This window comes from Temnothorax curvispinosus, unplaced genomic scaffold, assembly GCF_003070985.1.
Source record: "Temnothorax curvispinosus isolate PA1 unplaced genomic scaffold, ASM307098v1 QBEX01000258.1, whole genome shotgun sequence".
Taxonomy (NCBI): Eukaryota; Metazoa; Arthropoda; class Insecta; order Hymenoptera; family Formicidae; genus Temnothorax; species Temnothorax curvispinosus.
Genome location: NW_020210038.1, coordinates 396,344 through 419,720, shown reverse-complemented (window position 1 = coordinate 419,720; position 23,377 = coordinate 396,344). Strand labels below are relative to the sequence as shown.

At 45.8% G+C, this 23,377-nt stretch overlaps 2 protein-coding genes across 6 annotated transcripts in view; both read right to left on the bottom strand.

The window, feature by feature from the left end:
- Nucleotides 1-362: 362 nt before the first annotated feature.
- On the bottom strand, nt 363-10,815 carry LOC112451761 (formin-2-like). Of its 4 annotated transcripts, none has more exons than XM_025011612.1 (11): nt 10,664-10,815; nt 7,877-8,373; nt 7,160-7,583; nt 6,660-6,866; nt 5,117-5,187; nt 3,771-5,040; nt 3,515-3,636; nt 3,144-3,428; nt 2,481-3,018; nt 1,768-2,021; nt 363-1,683 (listed from the first exon to the last, which is right to left on the bottom strand). In XM_025011612.1, the coding sequence occupies exons 2-11, from the start codon at nt 8,291-8,293 to the stop codon at nt 1,522-1,524; spliced, it is 3,750 nt and encodes a 1,249-aa protein (XP_024867380.1). In that variant the 5' UTR covers nt 8,294-8,373; nt 10,664-10,815; the 3' UTR covers nt 363-1,521. The 4 variants fall into 4 exon arrangements, with proteins under 4 accessions (XP_024867380.1, XP_024867365.1, XP_024867371.1 ...); XM_025011597.1 differs by lacking the exon at nt 10,664-10,815 and adding an exon at nt 9,482-10,032; XM_025011603.1 differs by lacking the exon at nt 10,664-10,815 and adding an exon at nt 9,482-10,032 and having other exon boundaries at nt 7,877-8,370.
- A 6,107-nt stretch (nt 10,816-16,922) lies between these two features.
- Nucleotides 16,923-23,377, bottom strand: part of LOC112451656 (hemicentin-1) — a 132,601-nt gene continuing 126,146 nt past the window's right edge. For both annotated transcript variants that reach the window (XM_025011436.1, XM_025011427.1), the window contains 6 exons: nt 20,656-22,135; nt 18,912-20,140; nt 18,075-18,243; nt 17,779-17,957; nt 17,381-17,656; nt 16,923-17,092 (listed from right to left, as the gene is read on the bottom strand). In XM_025011436.1, coding sequence (XP_024867204.1) covers nt 16,938-17,092; nt 17,381-17,656; nt 17,779-17,957; nt 18,075-18,243; nt 18,912-20,140; nt 20,656-22,103 — 3,456 coding nt within the window. In that variant the 5' untranslated portion in view covers nt 22,104-22,135 and the 3' untranslated portion in view covers nt 16,923-16,937. The remainder of the gene's footprint in view (nt 17,093-17,380; nt 17,657-17,778; nt 17,958-18,074; nt 18,244-18,911; nt 20,141-20,655; nt 22,136-23,377) is intronic.

The window sequence follows — 23,377 nt, the reverse complement described above, 5'->3', positions numbered from 1 at the left end:
CCATTTCGAAATATTGCCAAATACTAAACTGTAATGTTTGATAAAAAGTTCTGGTGCTATGTAAACAAACTTTAAGTATGTGAAAAATGTCTTAGTCAATAAATGATTAAATAACAACAATATTTCTGAACGATATAAGTTTGTCTTTAAAGTGGAACGAATTTTTAACGAATTTTCTACATATTGAGTTAGAACATAACGCAGACAGCTGAGAATTAAAATCACGGAATTAAGCGACTGTTGTGTTTTTAAGACAGATAGTACAATAATATACATTAATGAATACATTTTTTCTACTTTTTATAAAGAATTTTTATTAAATAACATCAATAATAATTCATATAATTAACATTCTATGTACACTTATTTATTGATCCATGACAATCTAGTATAAATTAACACAATCAAACAAATAAATAAATAAATAAATAAATAGCTAATGAGAATTAACAATAATTATCACGATTGATATATTTTTTTAAATTATTCGCAGAGTAACAAAAATTGGCGAAATAAATATATATATTATAAAGAGTCTTAAAAAGTTTCTCTCTTCTAGAATCATCATGGACGTTTATAATATAGGTATATCCTCTTTAGCTTCCTTTTTTGCAGCTTCCTACAGTTTTCTTTAGAACTTTGCGTCATTTATTTTGTGTCAAATGCAAACAATGTAAGAAAGTGCAGCTAAAAAGAACAGACCTTGTTTATGGCCTTCTTTTACTGAACATTATTTTCCGCATTCTCCGAATGCGCTTTGCAGAATCGCTCAGAGCAATATAGAGATTGAAATATGTTCATAAGTAACACTCGTAAAAATGTCGCTGAACTAACAATATTTTTTTTTAATATGGTATTAATAATTAATAAATTTTGCGAACGTGTTTACTTATACTTAAGTATACATTATCGTTTTAGTGCACTGTTAACGTTTCAGTCTGTAACAACTATAATCGTATAGCATAGAATCTTATCAATTGGTTGCTTAAGGACGTTTCGCGATCGGCAATCCGTATATCATATTTGGATCAAAACCGTTTCGCATTTCGTTGCGTTAATTTCGAGTGTTCTCAATATTCCTGTATAATAATTAAATGGAATTGTATATTTGAAAACTCCCATTATTTTTTAGCAATTCGAGATTTGTATCTGAAAAGCGATTTCTCGTGTTGCATGACTTTGAAATACAAAGTTAGTATTAAAGTTTCGTAAGCAGATCAATGGATTTTTCGGAGCTTCTGTATAATAACGAATGTACCAGTTTGCGCGAAACAGCCTAATTTCCAGTTTGAAGTTATACAAAATTCGTAGTTCACGATATCATCATTTTCGATTCAAGTCGAAAGTAATATATGAGTATGAATTAGATAAATTAATACATACAATTAAATTCCCGTTGGATGCCAGAGTATTAAAGGGAATTATTTATGGAATTCAAAATTTAGTGAATATGATTGTACGTATAAACTGTACGTTAAACTGACCTAAATTTTTAAACAATTTATGGACATTTCGATGAGACTATCTTTGAGTATGTTTCTTATGCGTAAGTTTTTGTAGTTTCGCTTTCAATCCATGCGGATTTAATTTTACTCTCACGACATTAGATTTGCTCTCGAACTTTTTGCGAGCTTCCTCCATTCGTTCCTTTCGTATTCGTTGCTGCTCTCTCTTCCAGATATCCTGCAAAAATGCGATCCATCGTAATTTGCTCGCGCAGTAATTTCATCGTGAATTATATTCTTATCGTCTCTATCGTATCTTTACCTTAAAGTCCCGACAGAAACCGAGCCATAGATTGAAAAAATCATAAGGTTCTGCAGTCTCTAGAGTGGATCCTTTGGGAATAAACTGATAGAATTTCATCACAGCTTTGAATTTGTTTTTAGCCTCCAGTAGATCTTCCTTTTCGCTCGCCAACTCGGTATTCGCCCTCTTCAGAAATGAGTCTACTTTCTTTTTGAATATTTTAGACGTAGATGGATCCGTTTCCACGATTGTATTACACATTTGTGCACATGCTAAAACAAATTAATTTCACTTATCTTATTTATTTGCATAAATTATATGTAAAACTGGATCCAAATAAAGGAAATAAATGTGAAACACGAGAAAACAATTACGTCGATGAATGCAACAGCATTCGCCACATTATTTGCACTCGCTTTCTTAATCTAATAATCTGGATTAGTACAGAAATATTAACAAAATTGCATTCTATTGTTAAAAAAATTTTTTTTTTATTAAAAGCGCAAAAAATAACTTGTGTGTACATTTTTTAACACTATAATTAAGATAAAATTTATTGAATATTTCAAATAAGGAGGCTAATATTTACGGATGTAATATTATCTCGATTCTTTCATATCTACCAAATCTTTTAAGCAAGGAAATATTTAAAAATAAAGAAATAAATATAACAATTTTTGATTGGCGCTTAATACTGATAATATTATATATATATATAAAATATCACTCACCCTGTAATTCTTTATCCAGTCTGTCCAGTTCTTTGGAGATGTCGTCGAACTTGATCGTGGATGCGGCTTCTACGTCAGCCGGTTCAGGCACAGGTAAAGGCAACGGCTCTTCGAAGTTATGATCTTTTTCTTGGGACAATTTGACATTAACGACGTAGTGCAACAAGGTGACACCAGGTACGTTGGACTTCACGTCTTTCAATTTGCCGAGAATCTCCAGGCCGAAACCGTCGGCCTGGCCGCGCAACATATTTCCGCCGTTCATGTAATTGCCCAAGGTGAGTATGATGGCCATTACTTTCTTCAAAGGTTCAGAATTGAGCAGAAAGTCGCAGGTAGTTCGCACGTTGTTCAACTTATATGAGACCGACGATATCGCGTCTTGAAATTCCGATTGCAGCATTAAACAGGCTATTCTGTCGGAGAAGTGTTTTATTCCGGATAATCGTTTGAGAAATAATTCCGGTTGATCGAGAGGAATGTCCGGAAAAGTTGCTTCGTGAGCTGCAATTTCTTCTATTTCCTTTTGCGTCGGTTTCTACAAATCAAAAGATATCAGAGTGATTAAAAATTTGCGGAAATTGTTATATTTAGAAATTAAAAAACTGGATTTTATACAAATTTAAGTATTTTCAATTATATAGTTTTTTACGATTTACTCACAATATCGTAGATCTGTTGCAACGCTTCTAAACTGATAACGCTCGTGTCTAAATTATAGGCCGCGTTCTCGATCTCGCTAAAATCAATGTGCAGGCTCTTCTCGAGAATCCCCACCATCTTTGAACGCTTCGAGTCTAATATCTTCGCCGGTTGGATCTTAGAACTTTTGAGCGTCCCTTCATTTTTCTTGGTCGGATTCCTCTCTCTCACCTGCCGCGAAAATAAATCAGCGAACTCTTTCATGTTTAAATTTTCCTCCTCCGCGAGTTCCAACCACAGAGGCACCTAAATAAGACAGAGAAAGTCACTCTTCACGTCCACATTTTGTGTCAATAGCAAATTTTATTATAGAGTCTGTGTTTTCCGCTTACCTGGGGTGACAAGTCTGAAGTATCTACTGAAGTTTGACTGGCCGCAGTAACAGGCACCAAAATTCTCGTCCAGTAAAGTGGCTTCATAGGCACGTCAGGATTTAAAGCTTGCTTTCTCATAACTACAAAAGCGAGGCACTTGTGTTACGCGGTGCAAATATCAGAATCCCAAAGCCGGAAAGAGCGTACAGCGTACTCTCGATTTACGAAAAGAATTATCGAGAGTACTCTGTACTTTTGAAATCGTGATACCTACTGGCTCTACTGGGCGGGTTCCATCCCCCGACCGGTGGAGCGGGTAGAGGACATGGTCCCATTGTCCCCGGGGGTGGCGGTGGGGCCATAGGCGGTGGCGGAGGACCTGCACCTGAACCTCCGATGGGAGGCGGAGGTGGCGGAGGTATGCCACCCTGCATACCTGGCGGCGGTGGCGGCGGTGGTGGACCAGTCATAGGACCCTGCGCCATCCCAGGTAGCGGGGGCGGCGGAGGAGGTATCGAGCTAGTAGCATCAGCCACGAGCGACGTAGGCAGAGGAGGCGGCGGTGGTGGTATCCCGCACGCGTTCAACATCGGCGTGGACGGTGGTGGTGGCGGAGGAGGTATGGTAATTTTCATAGACGAAGACATCTCACACGTCGCACTTTGAAGATGCATAGGTAGTGGTGGCGGTGGAGGAGGAGGAGGAGGAGGTACGCCACTCTCAATGCTCACTTTAAACGAAACGGGGGGCGGAGGTGGGGGAGGAGGTGGGGGAGGAGGTATCATGTTTTGCAGGGGAGATGGCGGAGGTATCGCACTTATGATCGCTTGCACAGGTGGAGGTGGAGGAATGGGTATCGTATTCGTAGTGGTCGGCGTAGATGGTGGTGGAGACGGAGCGGGCGGCGGAGATAATAATGTACTTTGCATTGGCATTGGGGGAGGTGGCAGCGGTGGTGTCGGTATCCTAGAAACGTCCGTCAATTTTGTCGACGACGACGACGGAACTGTCCTTTCGCCGTCGCGCACCGATTCGGTGACAAGCGTGTACGGAGACGGCGGCGGCGGTGGTGGTGGGATAAAAGACGATACCGAGGAAGCTGTAGATCTGCTTTTCGCGAATGCCTCCGGCGGTAATGGAGGTGGTAGCGGTGTCGGATACGGCGCCAAATCTTCGCTAGGCGCGTTTGTTTGACTGCTATGTGATAAGCACGACCGATCGACCTTGTCGGCCAACGTGGAGGAAAGCACGAGAGTCATCTTGACTTGATCGAAATCCAAGTTGCTCGTTTCACTGACGTTTCCATCAACCGGTGATAAGCTTCTCGGTGATGTCTGAGTGGACTGAGTAGACTGAGTGGGCTGGTCTCTGATGCTTATCTGCCGGTCTGCAGATATCTCGCGCAGCCGTTTGATCTCATCTTCCAGCTTCTTCACTTCTTCATACGAATAAGTATCCTTAAGCATGGAGTGCTCACGGCAGATTTGGCTCGATTCAGTTCGAGTTGAATAAAGCTCATCTGCGCAGGTGCCTGTCCGATCTATCTGATTAAAACAAGACATTCCAAAAGTAAGTAATCGTGTACACTGATTGCTGTCAAAATAGAGATCAGGATCTTACCAGGGACGTAAAGTTGTTCTTCGCGGTTTTATCTGATAGCGCGGATGTCAGAGAGATTGGCAGTTTTTGTTCTGAAAATTCCATTAATATGCGAGATATAAAATTAGTCCTTTATTATTGCGACCACGCTGAAGCTCGACGAATATTTCTTTTCGAGTGAATTATTTTTGCTCTCTTGACTGTCACTTGATAAAATCTTCACAAGTATTAAATAAAATTCTGCACAAGCAACTGTTTTCTCTTAACTGTAACTTTATATATAGGCCGAGTTATTAACGACACTTGTATCTTTATGAACTTGCTATCCGTCCTAATTAATGATGCATGTTGTAAAGGCAACGAGCGACTCTTTATCAACTTTAGCTCTTATCTCGTTTTATATTCGGGATGAACGACTCTTTTATAAATACCTTATCTTCTAATCACTTTATCACTAATGCAATTTCTAAGAGAACATTATAGAAAAATCATGTCAATAAACAAGGTGTAGCGTGTGAACTTTGGACATTTCTGCAAACGCTCAAACGTCTCGTAACGACAACGCGATTACGTTGCGAAAAGATAATCAGCAAAGAAGACTATTTGAGAAATCGTCATCTATACTTGTCATTGATTACGATTAAAATGATTACGTTGTTTCAGTTCGATATCTTTTCGTATTCAACCGCGAAGCTGGCACACGTAATGAACGTACACGCGTCATACACGTGCGCGAATGCACTCTCGTCTCTTTCCTGCAATCACTCTTCGAGTTCACGTCCATTCGAATAAAAATATTAGACACTCCTTCATCTCGCGACTTTACTTCGGTCACGGATATCTTGCCGCGCCGCTCCGCAAGAAACTGCCGCCGCATCTCGCTCGCAGACAGGCACGGGAGAACACGAGAATCCGAACCGAACCCTGCGAACCGCCCCATCGATAAGACTTATCGGCAAACAAACGTGTTTGATTCGCGCGTATCACCTCCGCTATAACCTCGGCCACGAATGATACGGGTTATTTGGTGGCCGTTTAAAAACACGTATAATCGACGCCGCCGACGATGAAAGAACTTGATTATCCTTATCGTTGCGCGTTCCGCTTAATTGCCGATCACGATTGTCACGATTATCGTTATCCACGTTATCCGGACTTACGACACTCGGCAATTTTTGCGCGAACGATCTCACGCGCATTACGTCACTGCGTGCGAAAAGGTATATCGCCGTGTTTACCCTTAACGTTATCGCGCGCCTTCTCTTCCGTCACGAGATAAGATTCGCGTTAGACTCGCAATCGTCAGTGCGTGATGGATACTAGGTCGTACGCTGACCTATACGTAGTTATGAAGCGTTCTATCTTGAAAGTGCTTCGTCATTTTTATGTCCCGGATTCACGAGAGCCGAAGTCGTAGATAGCCTACATCTTACGAGTCCTCCGCTATCAAAAAGTCCCCGTTGCCATTTCTTTCGAGAGAAGATTCGTTAAATCGTAAAATTGCGATACAATTGAGTCTCTTTTAAACAATTCCTAATCTTGATCGAGAGCATGTTTATCTTACCTTCGGATTGCTTGCGATGATCCGTCTTCTGGCAGGTGATGTTCCTAGAACTTCTTTTCTTCTTGGCGCTATTTCGATCGAGGGTCAAGCTGGCTACTCTTCTCAGAACTCTGCCTTCGATCGTCGGAGATTCATAAACACTGTGTCGTCGCTGCAGAGTGCTCGGGCTCGGTTCCGATATCGCATTCTTCTCGCTTGACGTTATGCCTAAAAATGAAATGTTTTTATATGAGACGTCGATGAAACTGGAAACTAGTTATGTTGACTTAGGTCCAATATACATATCACGCTCATTTTGCACAATATCACTTATACAAGATACGATTTACAGATGATATCGTAAATCTATGTTTTAACACAACCTTGTCTACGTTACACCGACTATTACACGTATAGCCTATTTACATCGTCGACTTACTTAATTTTTAATAGCGTGTTAATTGCCGCGTAAAACTGCGTAAGAAGATTCTCAATTACGAAATCAACAAAATTATCCTCACATATTCGGGGACTCATCACCGAGAGATGGATCTTCTTGTGCTTCGAGATAGTAAACGGAGCCTTCTCCTCCTTGCTGTCGGGCGTCCCCGGGATCGGCTTACGTTTCACCGCTTCCGCCCGCGTGGTTGCCGTGACCGGACTCAAGGTGAGCTCTCCGGGATCGGTGAAGACACTGTCGCTCGAGGATTCCTGGCTGGGCGGCGTCGGCATTTCCGTAACGACCAGACCCTTGTTCGCCAAACGCCACGAATCGGTCACCAGCAGTGGCGGCAGCTGGGTCGTCTGCGGTGTCGTCGGGGTCTGGGCCGGTGTCGTCGTCGTTGTCGTGGTACTCGAGCGGAAAGACTCCGTCGTGGTCACGCATGGTTTCACTGTTATTGCGGTATCCTTGCGACATTCAGGCTCTACACTTTCCTGCGTGTCCTAATTACAAAATAATATTTTGCACTACGACTGTTACTCAAGTCGGAGGCAGGTAGAGCATAAAATTATTTTCCCTATTTCCTGTTCGGTTGACGACATTCCATCTACCGCTTTACATTTCTCACAAATAATTACAGAAAAATTATATCTTCATTTTATTTTAATATATATTTCGGTGTATTAAACATCAACAAACTATACGGAACGTTTCGCAGAACCTCCTCTTTGAAAAGTCCCTCATCCGATCGATAATTTGTTAATCGGTCTTGAGAGAAAAAGGCGGTACCAAATACCTTGGGTAACACCACCATCGGCGGCGGCGGCGGTGCCTGTCTCTTGCCATGTCCCGGTGTGTGCACCTTCTCGAAGCTGATCTTGACCGGCTCGCGAGGCTCGTCACGCCTCTCCGGAACTCTGGGCGGTTGGTCTCGCTTGTCCTTCCTCTGGTCCTCGGTTGCCTCGGGCTCGACGTCCGCGGACGTGGACGTGGACGTCGGTACCGGGGGGGCCTCCTTCTTCTTTTGCTTCTTCTTGCCGTCGCTCTGCAGATTACCCATCGTGCTGGGCAGTTGCGGTGTCAGGCTATCTAAGTTGCCCCAGGAGTAGAACAGTCGGATGTTGTTGACCCAGACATGGAAGAAGTCCGACAGCTTTGATCGCGGCGACCGCGCCTGGGCCGCGACTGCGCCTTGACCATGGCGGGCCTGCATCCGTGGTCGATAATCGGGAGTTGCGGCACCCGCGATCACGCCGTCGTCGTTCAGACGACGTTCTCGCCGCGCGTCGGCTGCTGCGAAAGCAAACGCGAAAAATTGTCACCACCTCGCCAAGTTATCTGCTTGATGATTGGAATCCAATAAGGCATCAAGATCACTCATATATCAACTTGATCAAGTTAACTTAACAATAGTTAACTAAATTTTTTAACTATATTGCAAATAGAATCGTTCCCCGAAATTATCTTATATTAGGCTCGACTGAATGATTTATTAATTAAAGGGAAACAAAGAATTAATTTAGATTAACTTATTCATTCTACATCCTGCAATTTATCTGAATTGCGCGAGATCTTAGAATCGGAGACAGAAACGTAAAGTGACCTACATAAATCGCTTGTGATTTGCAAAAAAATGCATAAGTAATAAATAGCAATTTATTATTTTATATCGCATTAATCTTAAATGTGACCTTTGATACCATAATGACGTAGATATCAAGATCAGATTAGCATTAAATGTTAAATGAGCGACGAGAACACGAGTCTTGCATATTTAAAACAGTGCTTATACATGAAACGAGAATAAAGAAGAAAATGTGAATTGACGTTGTCTCGGTCAAATTAATTCTGAATTACCTCTGGATAACTGGATATTTCTCGTATATCGTTGCGTAATCGGATATTGACAGTGCCAATATTAATAACCTTATGTCACATGCGGTAACCAAGCGATACGGCGTGTGCTATCGTCTGAACGCTAACGTCGCTAACTGAACATGCCCGCATAACAGGACATCGATCTGTTATTACTAGGGCATGTTATACACGTCGGTGTCATTGGCAACTATTATTATCTTGAACTTTCAGGGGATTGATCGCGCAATTTCCCCATAGGAGGGAAAAAATGAAAGCGAAAACTTTCGCGTGGATTTTTGCGTCGCGATTATCGTCGCGACAAATTTCCTTTTCGACGAGACGAAATAACACGAAATATCCGCGTGGCATTCGAAATATTCAGAGATAAACGATCACAAAATCTGTCGACAATTAAGTAACACATTTCTTAATGAAATCAAATGTATTTAACAATTAATATTATAACTATGAGTTGGATACGGGTCTCTGCGTCGAGCGAAACAAAACTACGTCAATCAATCAATATATTAACATCGATACGTACGAATGTGATGCATGGATAAAATCCGGTCGATAGGATACGTCTGAAATCCGGACATTTGCCAACGATATATCTTCTCCAGTGAAGAGACAAGACTTCACAGATCTTCACAAAATTTTTCGCACATCTATATATTCATGGAAGAATTGTCGCAAAACTGTGGATGTACGGTTTAACGCTCAGATTATAATTAGCACAATGTATTTTCTTCGGTACAGCATTCATTTTAATTTACTCAACAAGTTAGTGCTTTTTCATCTTGCCTCATCTGGTCTGGTTAACTAATGTTAATTTCTTCTTGAAGTTACGCCTTTTACTCTTTGTCGTGTCGCGTATTAATATCACCGGTGACCGTACGGAATATTAGTGAATAAAATTTTCTTTTCTCTCCTCACAGAAGACACACGTAATGTTTTTGGAGCGCCGAAAACTATAGGAGATTAAGACTTTGGTGTAACGATTCGATGCGCCACGTGGTAACGTCGGTCGCACGACTGGAACGCGGTACTATTGGCGCTATTTCGGGCCTCTTATTTTGCCTCGGGAAATCAATTTCGGGGGATATCTCAAGGACAAGAAATAATACACAAGCATTCTTCGGTATAGTAAACTGACGACAGTTCTGGTCAAAAGTTGTTGTGTGCAGCGCCGTTAGTACATTTCGATTAGACAATTAGTCAATTATTATACAAATTAAAAGATTTCTGCAAACTTTTTAAATACTTTATCTTTATTCTCGCGCATTTATCTTCACAATTAACCATTTCAAAGTATTTACCATAAATTAATATAAAAATTACGATCGTCAAAGTAAAAACGCGAAAATAACATAGACAAGATATTGAGATAGGTAAAATACGAGTATTCCGTTAAAGGGATATTTAACGACTGAATCTTGTTCATCGACATTATTTATAATACCCGGTGTACGCGAGTCGACTGGGAGAACGCGGGAAAGCTCGATGATGTTGCTATGCTAGCATTAGCCTCGTAACATTATTATTACGATCATAACGAATTAGAATCACCGTCAGGATTTCGAAGATTACGAGCATGCTCGGTGAAGCGCCTCGCGCGTCAGAGCAGTTATTTCGTAACGCTAGAAGCATGCCGTGTAATTCGGCGCGACGGAGAGGAGCGTTGCGTGTTGCGCCCGCCGCGCCGGTACCGCGCGTATCCTCTTACCTGATCCTCTCGCGTTTCGACAGCACCATCAGCATGTTACGCGTTGCACCGTGCGGTTCCCGCGTGCCACTGGAAACTCGCATCTCGCCCTTTATCGATTGTTCACCGCGGCGTCGTACCGCCCCGCGCATTTTTCACCGGCCGCCTCGCGTCGCGACTGTAAAATATCGCCTCGGTTTCCGAGGGAAACGGGGGATATCGTATAGAGGGTGAAAAGCCTTACACAGTTGTTTTATCGAGCACGAAGGGGGAGAAAGCCACGGACGGCGCAAGCTCGCGCCATCGCGCCCACGGAGGTCGATGTCTCGATGCCGAGGTCGACGAAGGTAACGGCCACCTCTCGATAGTTCGCATCCCCTGTGATATAAATCGCACGCGGGAATCTGCGGCACGAGATTTTCCATAAATCCCGACCGTCCGGCGCCGCGGCGCCGAACTTTCGCTCGAAATATGTCGAGACACAAACGTTCGAGATACTGCAAACGCTAATTATGAATGTAACATAATGCAAATAATCTAAAAAATATAGCAGCACTGCCAGGCAATTTTTACAAAGTCATGTGCGTTTTTAAAAATCGCGTACAATTTCTTGAAATCGCGTGCTATTTCTCTAAAACCGCGTTTGTTTCCTTTAAAATTGCGTGCATTTTATTTAAAACCCCGTGCGATTTATTACAATGACTATAGCGATCCATTTTAGACGACAGAGACTTTTTAGTAACTTGCCAAAAAAATAGGTGACAAAAAGTGACTTAAGTGACTAAATGGCAGCGCTGATATAGATTGAAACTAATTTTTCAAGGAACCTTTTTCTCTCGCTGCAAACAGCAGCGAAACGATCGCAGCTCCTGACTCGCGAGAAGAGAAGAAATATGAGAAATGGGAAGAGAATCGAAAACGCGGGAGATCGTCGCTTCATCGTTTATTTTATATTGCAACATAAAATTTGTACAAATAATAATTCATTATAATATCATAACTATGATGGGTATTTAATTAATATACGGATCTCTCGTGGATGCAACGCGTGCACACGCGCACATGCGCGCGACGCGTATACGCGATGTACGCGCGCTATTAATTAACATATTGCGAGCAACCGCGCGCAGGCACGTGGGCACGCGGTGCGGTACCGGACTCATCACGAAGGCTCGGCGATCCTCGCGAAACCGATCCCACCGACGACAGCCGACAGGACCTCCTCGTGAGGATCTGCTGTCGTCCTAACCGGCATCCGGCATTTGTAGGCATTCCTTTTTTTCCGCTCCTTCGTTCGCGTTTCCCGGATACGCGCGTCTATAACGCGTCTATCCAGGCCGAGCATGTGGACGACTTTGAACGAGATAAATCGATCGTCTTTCTCTCGTTTCACATCGGGAGGGTTGGCGCTATTTAATTAGTTTAGAGAAACGTACGTCCTCGTATTTACAGCTACTTCGGCGAGCGACGTTATTCGAGGGGGGAAAAAACTCTACAACTTAGCTCCGCTCGTCTTACAATCATCTTCTTACAACGTAACATTTTCTTTTTTTTTCTTTTTCGTTTTCTTCTTTTACCGTAACACACATACCCGCATACACATTTTCACATGCACGCACTTCCTCTCCATCGCTCTCTCGCTCTCTCTCTCTCTCTCCGCTATGTATTATGTACAAAATCTCAGGGTAATTCTTGTTTTCCTTGTTCTCGCGCGTAAGGTAGCGAAAAATCGATCGAACACGGTCTTGTTGGCGTTCCAGAAAATTTATTAACCCTACATACGCGTGTTTTTAACATGTACCCATCTATATACGATTTTTCGTTGTGCAAAAATATGTCGACTACTTTTTCTCCGTTCCTTTTCCCGCTCGCCTGTCCCATCCCGCCGCGCGTCTGCCATTCCGCAGCTTGCCTCACTCTCGTTCTCTCTCTCTTTCTCTCTCTCTCCTCGTATATCGCGGCTAGAATTTATCGTGGCATCCGAACCGAGGGGGTATAGCCGTGGATGCGTCCGTGTCCCTCGAGTAATCGTGCCGAGAAACGAATAGATTCCGTTTATCTTGAATATACCGGCGTCTCGAGACGCGCGGCATGCGCGTAACGTCTAACGTTCACGCTTAACTTTCGTTCTATGAAAGACATGGAAGTAGGAGATTTCCAGCGTGTTTTTTCATACATCGGTCATCGGTGAATCGCGAAAAAAAATGTGATATAGCGCGAGGAAGTGAAAGGAAATATATAAATCAAATAATAAAAACGCTAATGCGACTGAATCAGATAAATCGGGGTGGAAAAAGATATTAGGAAAAGATAGAACGTATATAATTAGTAAAATGCAGTTGCAAAAAAAAACTGAACGAGGGAGGGAAAGGGGAAAAAGAGAAGATAAAATATTTTTTCACATGTAAAACGGAATATTTCAATATTGGATAGCGTATTAGCGTCAGTAAAGCGAATTCTCTAGTAGAAGATACATTCAGAGGGAAAAATCGGGAACGAAATAGTAAGAGGAAAAATAAAAATACCACCGCCGAGCGGGCAGTAATGGCTTGACCGACCCTCACGCTTGATAAATACCGTCGTATTTCATTAGCGAAGTAATCAGCGAAGAAGATTACGTCCAACAAGACTCGTTACGATCGCGTTGTACGTGCAGCACGACATCGTTTTCGGTGGAATACACTTAAAGTACTTATGTGTCCTTTCTCTCCTAATTGCGCCTACGTCGTGGTACACGAGACTAAAATGGCCAGCGTAGGGCCGACACAGAGGGTTGTACGATCCGCAATAGCGGACGCGCAATCGCAACGGTCGAGACCGCGATCGTCCGACCGCGAATGTCTCCGAGATTGCATTTACGAGCAAATGAGATCACAAAACGATATGCGAACAAACGCGCGCAGACCAAGTCGCCGCGTTTACCGTCCCTCGCTGGACCACAGAAGATACGACAGAATGGGGGAAGTATCGGAAACGCGGTCGGCGAAATTCGGCGAAGAGGAGCAGCCTGTGATTTGATGGCGTTTCGTTTTGGTGGAAACGCGCGACCGAGACGAACGTATCATAATCTATTATGCTACAGAGCGTTCGCGAAAATCTACGACAGAAAGTAGAACGTAATACAACGTCGCGATCGATCATCTTAATACGGTCGTCAGTAAAATGCGTTGCACTCCATTCTGTTATATTTTCACGTCTGCTGCGCGAGCGAAGGGAAACGAAACTTTGCCGGCGCGTTCGATCGACGATACAAAAATAAAAAAAGAGGGACATACGTGTATAAATGAAAGGAAGAAGGTGAAGGGAAAGGGGAGGAGATAAACATTCAACAAAAGGCGCCGCGCACGTAATCTCTACACGCCGCGTACAACTATAAAACGGAGTGACGCGTAGAATCCGTACGAACGTAATAAAAAAAAAATGTGTGTGTATACATTTAGTGTCTATCGTTAGTCCGAAGTATCGCGGGCTGAAACAGCGAAATTCGTTGTCGTCGAGATATCGTTCGCTCCTTCGTCGCGTCCAACTCGTGACTCGCGAAGCGGCGCGAATACAATTGTAGAGCGCTCGCGGGGGTCTTTTACGCTTGCATTAAGTACCTTAGAGAACTCGCTCGATTATTTACAGTTGATGAGAGAACGCTCAATGCGCCGTCGCCCTCGCCGGACAACGCGACAGTCCAAAAGACAGATCTGAGGGATGTCCGAGAGACATTTCCCAGACGCTCAACTCGAACTGTTCCCAAACAGAGCAAAAAAAGTCCATATGATGTCAATTTGACCAAAAAATGACGTAAATTTTATCAATATGACGTCAAAATTGATATCATCTTGAGTTTCTGTTCAATTTGGGTTCGAGTTGGCCGGGTTGTTCCATCACGAGGTAGATAACGTCGAGAATGATCGTCTCGCCAATTTCAGCCCGATGGCCCGCACGACGCGGCTGAATCTCGATAAAAAAAAACTCTCCTCCGCGAAAGAATACATCTCTTACTTATAAACGCTACGCCTAGGTACTTACACAACCGGCGGTGTTATTCGCCGCCTGGTCAATATATTTATATAATAACTCCGATCGGCGCGGATAGGGATAAACCGCAATCGCTTGTCGTTCAAAGAGACGGCGCGTCACACCCTCGTGTATATAAAAGTATAAAATGCATCGAACGCCGCATCGAGTCTTCACACCGATAGACGTAGTCGGGCAGCTTTTGCGCGTCATTGACTCGCGAGATTTTCCGTCCGACTTGCCCTCGTTCTTGAAATATCTTCCCGTTTATACCTAAGACATCCTTTCTCGCGTGAGCGGCCGGAAATTGATGTGTCCTGGCACTTTAACGCCGTATTCGGAGAACGCTCGTGGACACAGTCTCACGAGGAGTGCACGCGTCTTCTGTAAACACGTTCGGCAGAAAGAAATATCCACGGTCGCGAAGATAGCGAATATAAATGCAATGAAATAATGAACGTTTGTGATAATTGATAAAATTTAACGAAATAATGTTGCGTAATAATGTCGCATGGAGGAATGTCCTCGTGGACAGCGTCGAGATTAATTAATTAAACGAATAACGATTAATGCATTGAATCCGGGATGGCAGTTAATCGTCTGAATCAACAACATGTAAAATATTGATAAAATTGCCGGATTCAAAGCGTTAGCGATAAAATAATCAATCTCGAGCGTTATTAAAAATAAACGAGCTCGAATGCTGTTTTGGATGATAAAATTCGGCTTCTCGCAAGATATTCGAGATAGCGATTAAAGTTCAACAAAAAATACATACAATTAAAAACAATAAATTTCTTAGAAAGTCTTAATTGCCTAGAGTCAGATATCAGTAAAAGTTGGTAAATTAATTGGACGAGGAAGGACGACGCATCGCGCAGGATGCATCGTCCTTGACGATAATTGGCAATTCCTTCGTAGAGACCGTATCCTCCGGTACTCTTGGCGCATTCACCAGCACTCGCGCGTATACTGATATCACTGCCTGTATCATTGCACTCGAGTACGGTCACTTTCACAATTGTTCCGATAGAATGATCACTCTGAGCGTCTGGACATTGTCGTTGTCGAGAAGTTTGTTGGACCCTTTGAACGATACCTCGTCCTCTTCGAGACTCTCGACGGTCGTATGTTCGCATCCTTCCGCCTCGGCCCTCTCCTCTCCCGGCGGATCGTCCTCCTGTTCCGCGCCGTCTCTCGTCAACAGCGATTCGCGAAGCGTTTTGTTCGCGTCGACCGCTGGAATATCCGAGTCGGTTGACGCAGGATCAACGTTGCTTTTTGTGCATCCTACTTGCGATCGTTCGCGTGTAATTGGACTCTGTGACGGGTCGGCGGAATTAGCGGCAGTACACTTCGCGGTGAATTCTGGAGATCTTTGACTTCGCGGCCCGCGGATCAAATCCGCGTCGACGCAACGGCTCGTCAACGGAGATCTTCTCGAAGGATCGTTCCGAAGACGGCGCAGGGAAAGGCCGGGCGAGAACGGAAAGTGCGGTAGCCTCTCAGTGGCTTTGGAAACGTCGAGTCGAGCTCGGGGGCTTCCACTTAGCACCTTGAAATCCGCAGAATGGGCCCTGGTGTCGACCTCGTCCGGGCAGGCTTGCCCCTCCAAGGATGATGGCCGTTCCAGCAGGCAACCACCCTCGAACACGCGAGATTTCACTTCGGCGTCCACCTTTAACGTCTCCCCTCGCGATATCCCCGCGGCCTCGTCGAGCATCTTCGTCGTCGCGCCGCCGTTGTGTTCCTCCGGCTGATCAACGGCCTCGGGAACAGCCTCAAGAAGCCCGGAGCGATCGATCCGTAACGATACGCCACGCGCGGCCACGTCCTCCGCGCCGGTGAGCACGCAAGGACGCGGACACGTGACGGGATCCGTCTCCGCGATCTCCAGCAATCCGGACTTGTCGATTCGCCGGACCGTCACCGGGGCCGGCGCGCCGTCCAGCTCGCCGTACGGCGTTAACGCGTGACGATTCCTTGCGTAATAGTCCTCCGCGGGCAACAACGACGGGCTACGTCCTAAACCTACGTCGTACGCCGCGCGATGCGGAAAGTGATGCGGCGGATGCGTCGGAAGACCCATTTGCGTAGTCGTCGTCGCGGCCGTCACGATCGGCGGCACGGAAGGATTCTCAAGGACGATCTCCATATGGTGACGATGGCGATGGCGGTGATAGAGGTGATGCGGACGATGCTGCTGCGTGACCGTATGGCAAACGGGGGCCTGCTGCTATAGCCAGGTGGTGCGCGTGTTTCCGGCTCGTGAGCCGGTAGGCAGGTCTCAAACGATTATCTCCCGGATGATCCTACGCCTATTCGGCGTGGAATAGCCGGACTCGAGGCTCTCGTCGTACGAGAGGCTGGCCTGCTGCGGCGGCTTCGTGTCCTCGTCGTAATTCTCCTGGTACGGCAAACCCGACACGTCGTAAGGCGAATCTGTTGGGAGATACGGCAGACGATTAATACGAGGGCGGAATTACGAGATTGCGGAAGAAGAGGGCAACGGACGATCTGGGGAGGGGGGAGGACGAAACAAGGCCTCTCTGGAGGTGGAGGAGGCATCGCGAAACAATGTGGTGTAGCCGCGGAAGATCGATGTAACGTACGATATAATCTATAACGCTGCAACCCGGCACGCACACCGGCAATATAGGGACTGTCATTAGAAGCTAGGCGAACTGGACGGAGGGAGTCACGTGAAACGATCGTAAGGCTAATACCGACCGACGTGTTTCTGAGACTTGACGACGGTGGCGAAGGGCTCCGTGCAGAACTGCTGCCGGCTCAGATTATGGCTTTCCCTGTAATCCTCTCTCTGCGGGAGATAATGAGGGTGAGTAGGGTAATCAGACTCCGTGGTACCGTAGCCGGCGAGGTCGTACGGCTGGTTAACACCGTTCGCCGCGGCGGATTTCATCTGCCATATGGAATCCTGCGAATTGACGGAACCGCCGTTGTTGGAATTCGAGTAACTGTTGTCCATGTAACCCATATTCACGCCTGGGGAAAAAAAAGGGAACACGTGTAATATATTTGCATACCTTAACACGTTTTTACAAACATAACGATGCGGTCGAAAGGGACATATTTTTTGCGGGGAAACTATTTTCTGTGACATTTACCGTTGATATTATGATTAGGTTGATGGTAACCGTATCCAGATTGCGAATAAGCGGGCGTCTTTGAATCTTCCAAAGCCAAGGCGTGATCCAGGCTGTGCTCCAGCGCTTTGTTCTCGGCATAATACGGTGGGGGTGGTTGGGTTTGCTGGCCGTTACCTGCCACAAGGCTCGGCCGGACGCTACGGAATAAAAGAAAGAATTCAATGAGCCGTGCCCTTCTTCACATTCGTGCCACGTGAAGCGACGCATCGTTTCGTATTCTTAATTTACAGCGAACATTAGATTCGAATACTTACGCGTTCGAGTCCATTTCGTAATCTTTCGCCTTCGTCGCGTGTTTCCGCCGGCATCGGCAAAACAACAGCAGCAAGGCCGCGAAAAGTAGAAAAACTGCTCCGCTTACTATCAGGGCGATTAAAGTCGGCGTTCCGAGAGAGCCGGCTTGTGCGATGTACGATGGTCCAACTGCGAGGAAAAAGAACGCTTGGTGAAAAGTCTCGACAAAGGTACAATTTCTAAAATAACTTCGTTTCGACTATATTTTTATTTTATAATTATATTAAATAAATAACCGCCGAAAAAAAGATTTATTAAGTTGTTATCGTTCTTTTAAAAATTGGGCTACTTAATTATTACAAAAACTTTGCATTGTTAATAACTAGGGAAAATATAACCGTTAACTGGAACAAACGTCCGTTAAGCTGAAAAATATATGCACCTGCTTTCAAAATTAATTATTAAAAGGGCTTGTATTTATAAACTGCGAGAAGAAATAATTGTTGTAACTGACGGAAATTTCTATATAATGGAGATGTATTGATTGGAAATTTTTCGACATGATTTAAAGTAGCATCAGAACTAAAAAAAACAAAATTTTTATTGAGATGTCGTTTAGTTTACGAATTAATGTGATAAAGTTTTAACTCTACAAATATTATAAAATAATTATTTTAATTAATTAATATTGAACTGTAAATTAATTAATTATTATATTCTAAAGCTTACTAATAATGCAATTTTTTAGTAATTAAGAAGCTATAGGTTTTGCGAGATAAATAATTTTAAAATGAATTTATAAACATTAACTCTTTTCCCTCTGATTATCCCGTATATTTGTAAAACAAATTACTTACTTTCGGCTTCCGCGTATTCACCGCATTTCTGCCGGTCTGCTTTGAGGCACAACCTAACTCTCAGTCGGGGTTCCGAGTCGGCTGCTTCGGGATCGTCCAATACTCCCTCTCTTTGAGTAGGTGCACTTCCGAGAACTTCGAGGGGCCACTCGTCGACGATTCGCCATGAACTATCCGAACCTCCGTCGAACTTCTCGATAGACGCCACCAGTGCCAAGCATGTAGCACCCACATTAATAGCGAGCGTGCTACTTTCCGGATCGAAGCTAACTCTAAGCGGCGTGGGTATCTTGGCCACTGCCGTGGTGGCGGACACCTCGTCGGAATAATCGGAATGGTTCTTGGTATTGTAGACCTTAACCTTGAAGGTATAGGTCTGATGTTGCTCCAGATTGGTCACGTTACACGGGTTCGATCGTCGACAATCGAGCTCGAGCCATTGACCGGCTGGTCCTCGAGGAGGGGCGCAGTCCGGCGCGACTATCTCGTCACCACCGGCCACTCTTCTGTACGAAACGAAGTATTTCGTGATGGGCAGGCCACCGTCAAAGCCCAGCTGCCACAAAAGGGCGACGTACGTGGGCCCGATCTCCATGGCAGTAATATTGGTCGGTCTCTCCGGCGCTCCCTTAGGCTGCAACCTGATGGTGGACATGACGCTACCTTGAGCGTTGGCGGCGCGGCAGGTATAATCGCCGTAATCGGACTCGCGGATGTTGGTCATTCTAAGAACGGACGTGTACGCGTCGTAGTTGTCGCTCGTGGTGGTGATCTCGTAATGACCGTCGCTGGAGGAGCCCTGAAGGGTCGCGACGTTGGTACCGAAGCTCCACTGAAACTCGGGCTTTGGCCACGCTTGTACCTTGCAGGCCACCTCGGCGGTCTCCCGGAGATTGTAAGCCACTTTACCGTGCTGATGGAGAACTATGGGCTCGTGCTCCACCTTGAGCATCATCGTGGACTCGACTTTCTTCACCTCATTCACGAAGACGCAGGTGTACTTGCCGCGATCGCCCGCCACGATTTCGTCGGTCTGCGGACGAGCGTGACCCAGAAAACTCAGGGTGGAATTTACGGTTATTACGCTACCGTGGCCCTCCGACGCCGTCGTAATTACTTTGTAGAGCCTCTCGTCGGCCGTTAATTCTTGATCGTCCTTCAGCCAGCGCACGCTAGGCCGCGGTTTACCCTGCGCTACGCAGGATACTTGGAACGACGACTCGCCGACTCTGCGATAAGAAGACGTTACATTATTAGGACGGAAGATATATCTTGTTCTGCTCGCTAGAAGCTATTTCATTCGTCGAGCGGTGCATAGCTCACGGAAGAAAATTTGTAGAAGAAAGCAGACGTAAAGTCCGCAGACTTTCTACAATTACATCAACGACGTTTCCCCTACGAGTTGAGAATTAAAGGGCAAAGGGAGATGAAGAAAAAACGTGACAGCCTTGTAAAAAGCGAATTGTCAGGGAAATTGCAACGAGAAATTGCTATTTCCCGTTGCATGTAGAATGAAACATCCAAAGCAGCGAATACATATCTCTAAAAATATTATTTCAGAAAATAATCTTTTCAAGCTTTTCGAAAGCTTGAAAGAGTCAAGGAATATTTAAAAATCGAACAATAATTATTCATACCGCAGTTTCGCGAAAAATAATATTTTTCAAAATAATAATTGAATATTTTTCTGCTTCGAATAGCGAGACCAAAAAAAATTTTTATACGCATGATCCTTTTTACTTACTTCCTCGTGACGTGGGGCTGCAGCTTGGTGAGAATCTTGGGCGGCTGGTGAACAGTGAGGTTCACCGACGCGGCCTCGCCGATACCGATCTCGTTGATAGCGTGGCACTTGTAGGTGCCCTCGCTACCGAGGTGTACCGAGTCGATCTCGTACTTCGGGCCGGACGGTGCGGGCATCGGGATCATGCCACTCTCGCCCTCCTTCCACCACTTGTACTGCGGCTCGGGGTAACCGGCCGGACTGGCCATGCACGTGAGGATCACCCGCGAACCCTCGACGGCGACCGGCGAGTCCGGGGTCACTCTGGCCGGGCCGGGCTTGTGCCGCACCCGGATCGTCACGCTGGCGAAGGCCGAATGATTCCTGCGCTCGCCGCCGGTAGGGTGAATCGTGTTCACCGCGCGACACGTGTAGTTGCCGGCGTGCTCCGCGGTGACACGGGTGAGTCGCAGAATCGAACCACCCTGTCTGAACTCCGGTCGGCCGTCTCGCAGCCACTCGATCACGGTCGGCAACGGGTTGGCGGACACGTTACAGTGAACGGTCACGCTGTCCTCCACGTCGGCCACTCGAACGGCGTCGCCCTCGATCGACACCGTGGGCGGATAGAGCACGTCCAGGATCAGGTAGGCCTCGCCGCCGCGCTTATCCATACCGCTGGTAGGCTGCAACCCGTTGTCCGCGTGGCAGGTGTACTTGCCGACGTCCTGCAGCGTCACCTTAGGTATGACGTGCTCGAAGTTGGTGGCGATGAAGCTGCCGTCGCGCCACCAGCGTACCATGCCGACCCGCGGCTTCGAGTCCACATGACACTTGAGGGTCGCGGTGCCGTTCACCTCGACCTTGAGCGGGTTCTCCGGACCGACGCTCACGCGTGGGAAGTAGTTGACGTCGAGCGTCACTGAAGCGTCCAGAGTTTCGCCTTCGCGCATCGCTCGGTTTCTCACGACGCACCGGAAGATCGCCCGGTCGTCCTCCCGCGTGGGCATGATTTCCAGGGTCCTGCCAGTGTGCAGGAGCGTGGTGTTGTTGCCACGGTACCACTTCACCTCGGGCTCGGGACTGCCGCCGTAGGTGTTGCACTGCAATTCCAGCCTCTGGCCCTCCGTGGCCGCGGTGGAGGCCGGCGATATCGTCGGCGGACCCGGTGCCCTCAGCACCGTCAGAGTGATATACTTCCTGTGGAGATCGGTACCGGTGCTGCTGACTTTCACTCTGCACTCGTACTTGCCGTTGTCACGCTCGTAGGACACGTTCCTGATCTGCAGATCGTAACGGCCCTCCTGCAGGTTCATGAACACCTTGTAGTTCGGCGACAGCGAGCGGTTCTCGATCGCCGCGTTGTCGAGATTGTTGTTCGTGTGGGTCAGCCAGAAGCATGTGACGTTCTCCCGTGGGGGCGGGAATCGGCACTGCAGCTGCACCGTCGAGCCCTCGTGCGTGTCCATCTGCGTCTCGTCGACGCGCGCTCTGACAAGGTCTGAAACAAAAAGAAAGAATAAAACTCGTTAAAACGACGACAAACCGACTGAACTAATATTTTAGCGCAAAAAATTCCCATTATTAGGAAAATAAAGCTGAATGTATTTTTCTTTTTAATGCTTTTTATAACTTTTTTGTGCATTATAGCCATAGGCGCGGTGACAGCATTAACGGGCGATCGATTGGCGTCATGGTAACCCGATAACCCGGTGACCCGATGAGGAAATCGACCGCAAGAGAGACGCTCGATGTGTAAGAATCGATCGGCCTCTCCATCGCCGAGCTTTACAGCTTCGCGCTCGTACACACATTTTCCATTAAGACGGAATAAATTCGCGGGGGACGCGCGAGCAGCCAGCCCGTCGAACGCGCCGGCTGCGTGGGACCGCGATAATGGCGATACAAATTACCTGTCGGAAGTCAACCTAGTTTTTGGGTTCACCGACTCCCCCCTTCTTGCCTGTGTGAGTTCGCCGTTTCGCGCAATTAACGCCGGAGCTGCGTGCCGTTTCGCCGGCGTTGACAATGCCGATTGTCGACGAATCGTACGTACTCTCGAGCATTAAAGCAAGTGAGGGAATAATACGCCGGCATTTAGCGACGCGAAAGGCGTTGGATATTCGCGCCGTGTCGCATTTACGAAATAATGAACAGGCGAAAACGGTTCGTCGCCAGCTACGGTTAGTCGGCACTGCCGAGCTGCGTGAATTCCTGTCTTTACGGCGACGACGACGACGACGACGGCGACGGTGGTGGCAGCGGCAGTACCGTTAGAGAATATCCGGAACGTTGGTATTCTACAGAGAAATTGGTTTACCCTCGCTCGTGTTTTCGCCGTAAACTATCCAATTAAAGCGCGAAGGATGACGATCATAAAGATTAATTTCGGGGAGAGAGGATATTACGCGGAAAGGTTTTGAGAAAATTTTATAACTTCGAAATAACTCGTATTTACTCGTCCATTACAATGGCATACGTTCAACTTCAATGCCCACGTGTGTCTATAGAGACGGCACCATTGTAACGTGTGCTCCAACAACGAGCATTGAACGATCTCGTTCCTGTGTTTCTCTCTCTCTCTCTCTCTTTCTCTTTTTCCTCACTAAAATTTCGCGCGGAAATTCATAAAAAATCTATTACGTACAAAGCTGTTACACACGTACAGTCAATGTGTGTTACATCCGCAATTTTGTAATAGAATATAAAAAATGTCATAACACAAAAGGAATGGCCAATGGGA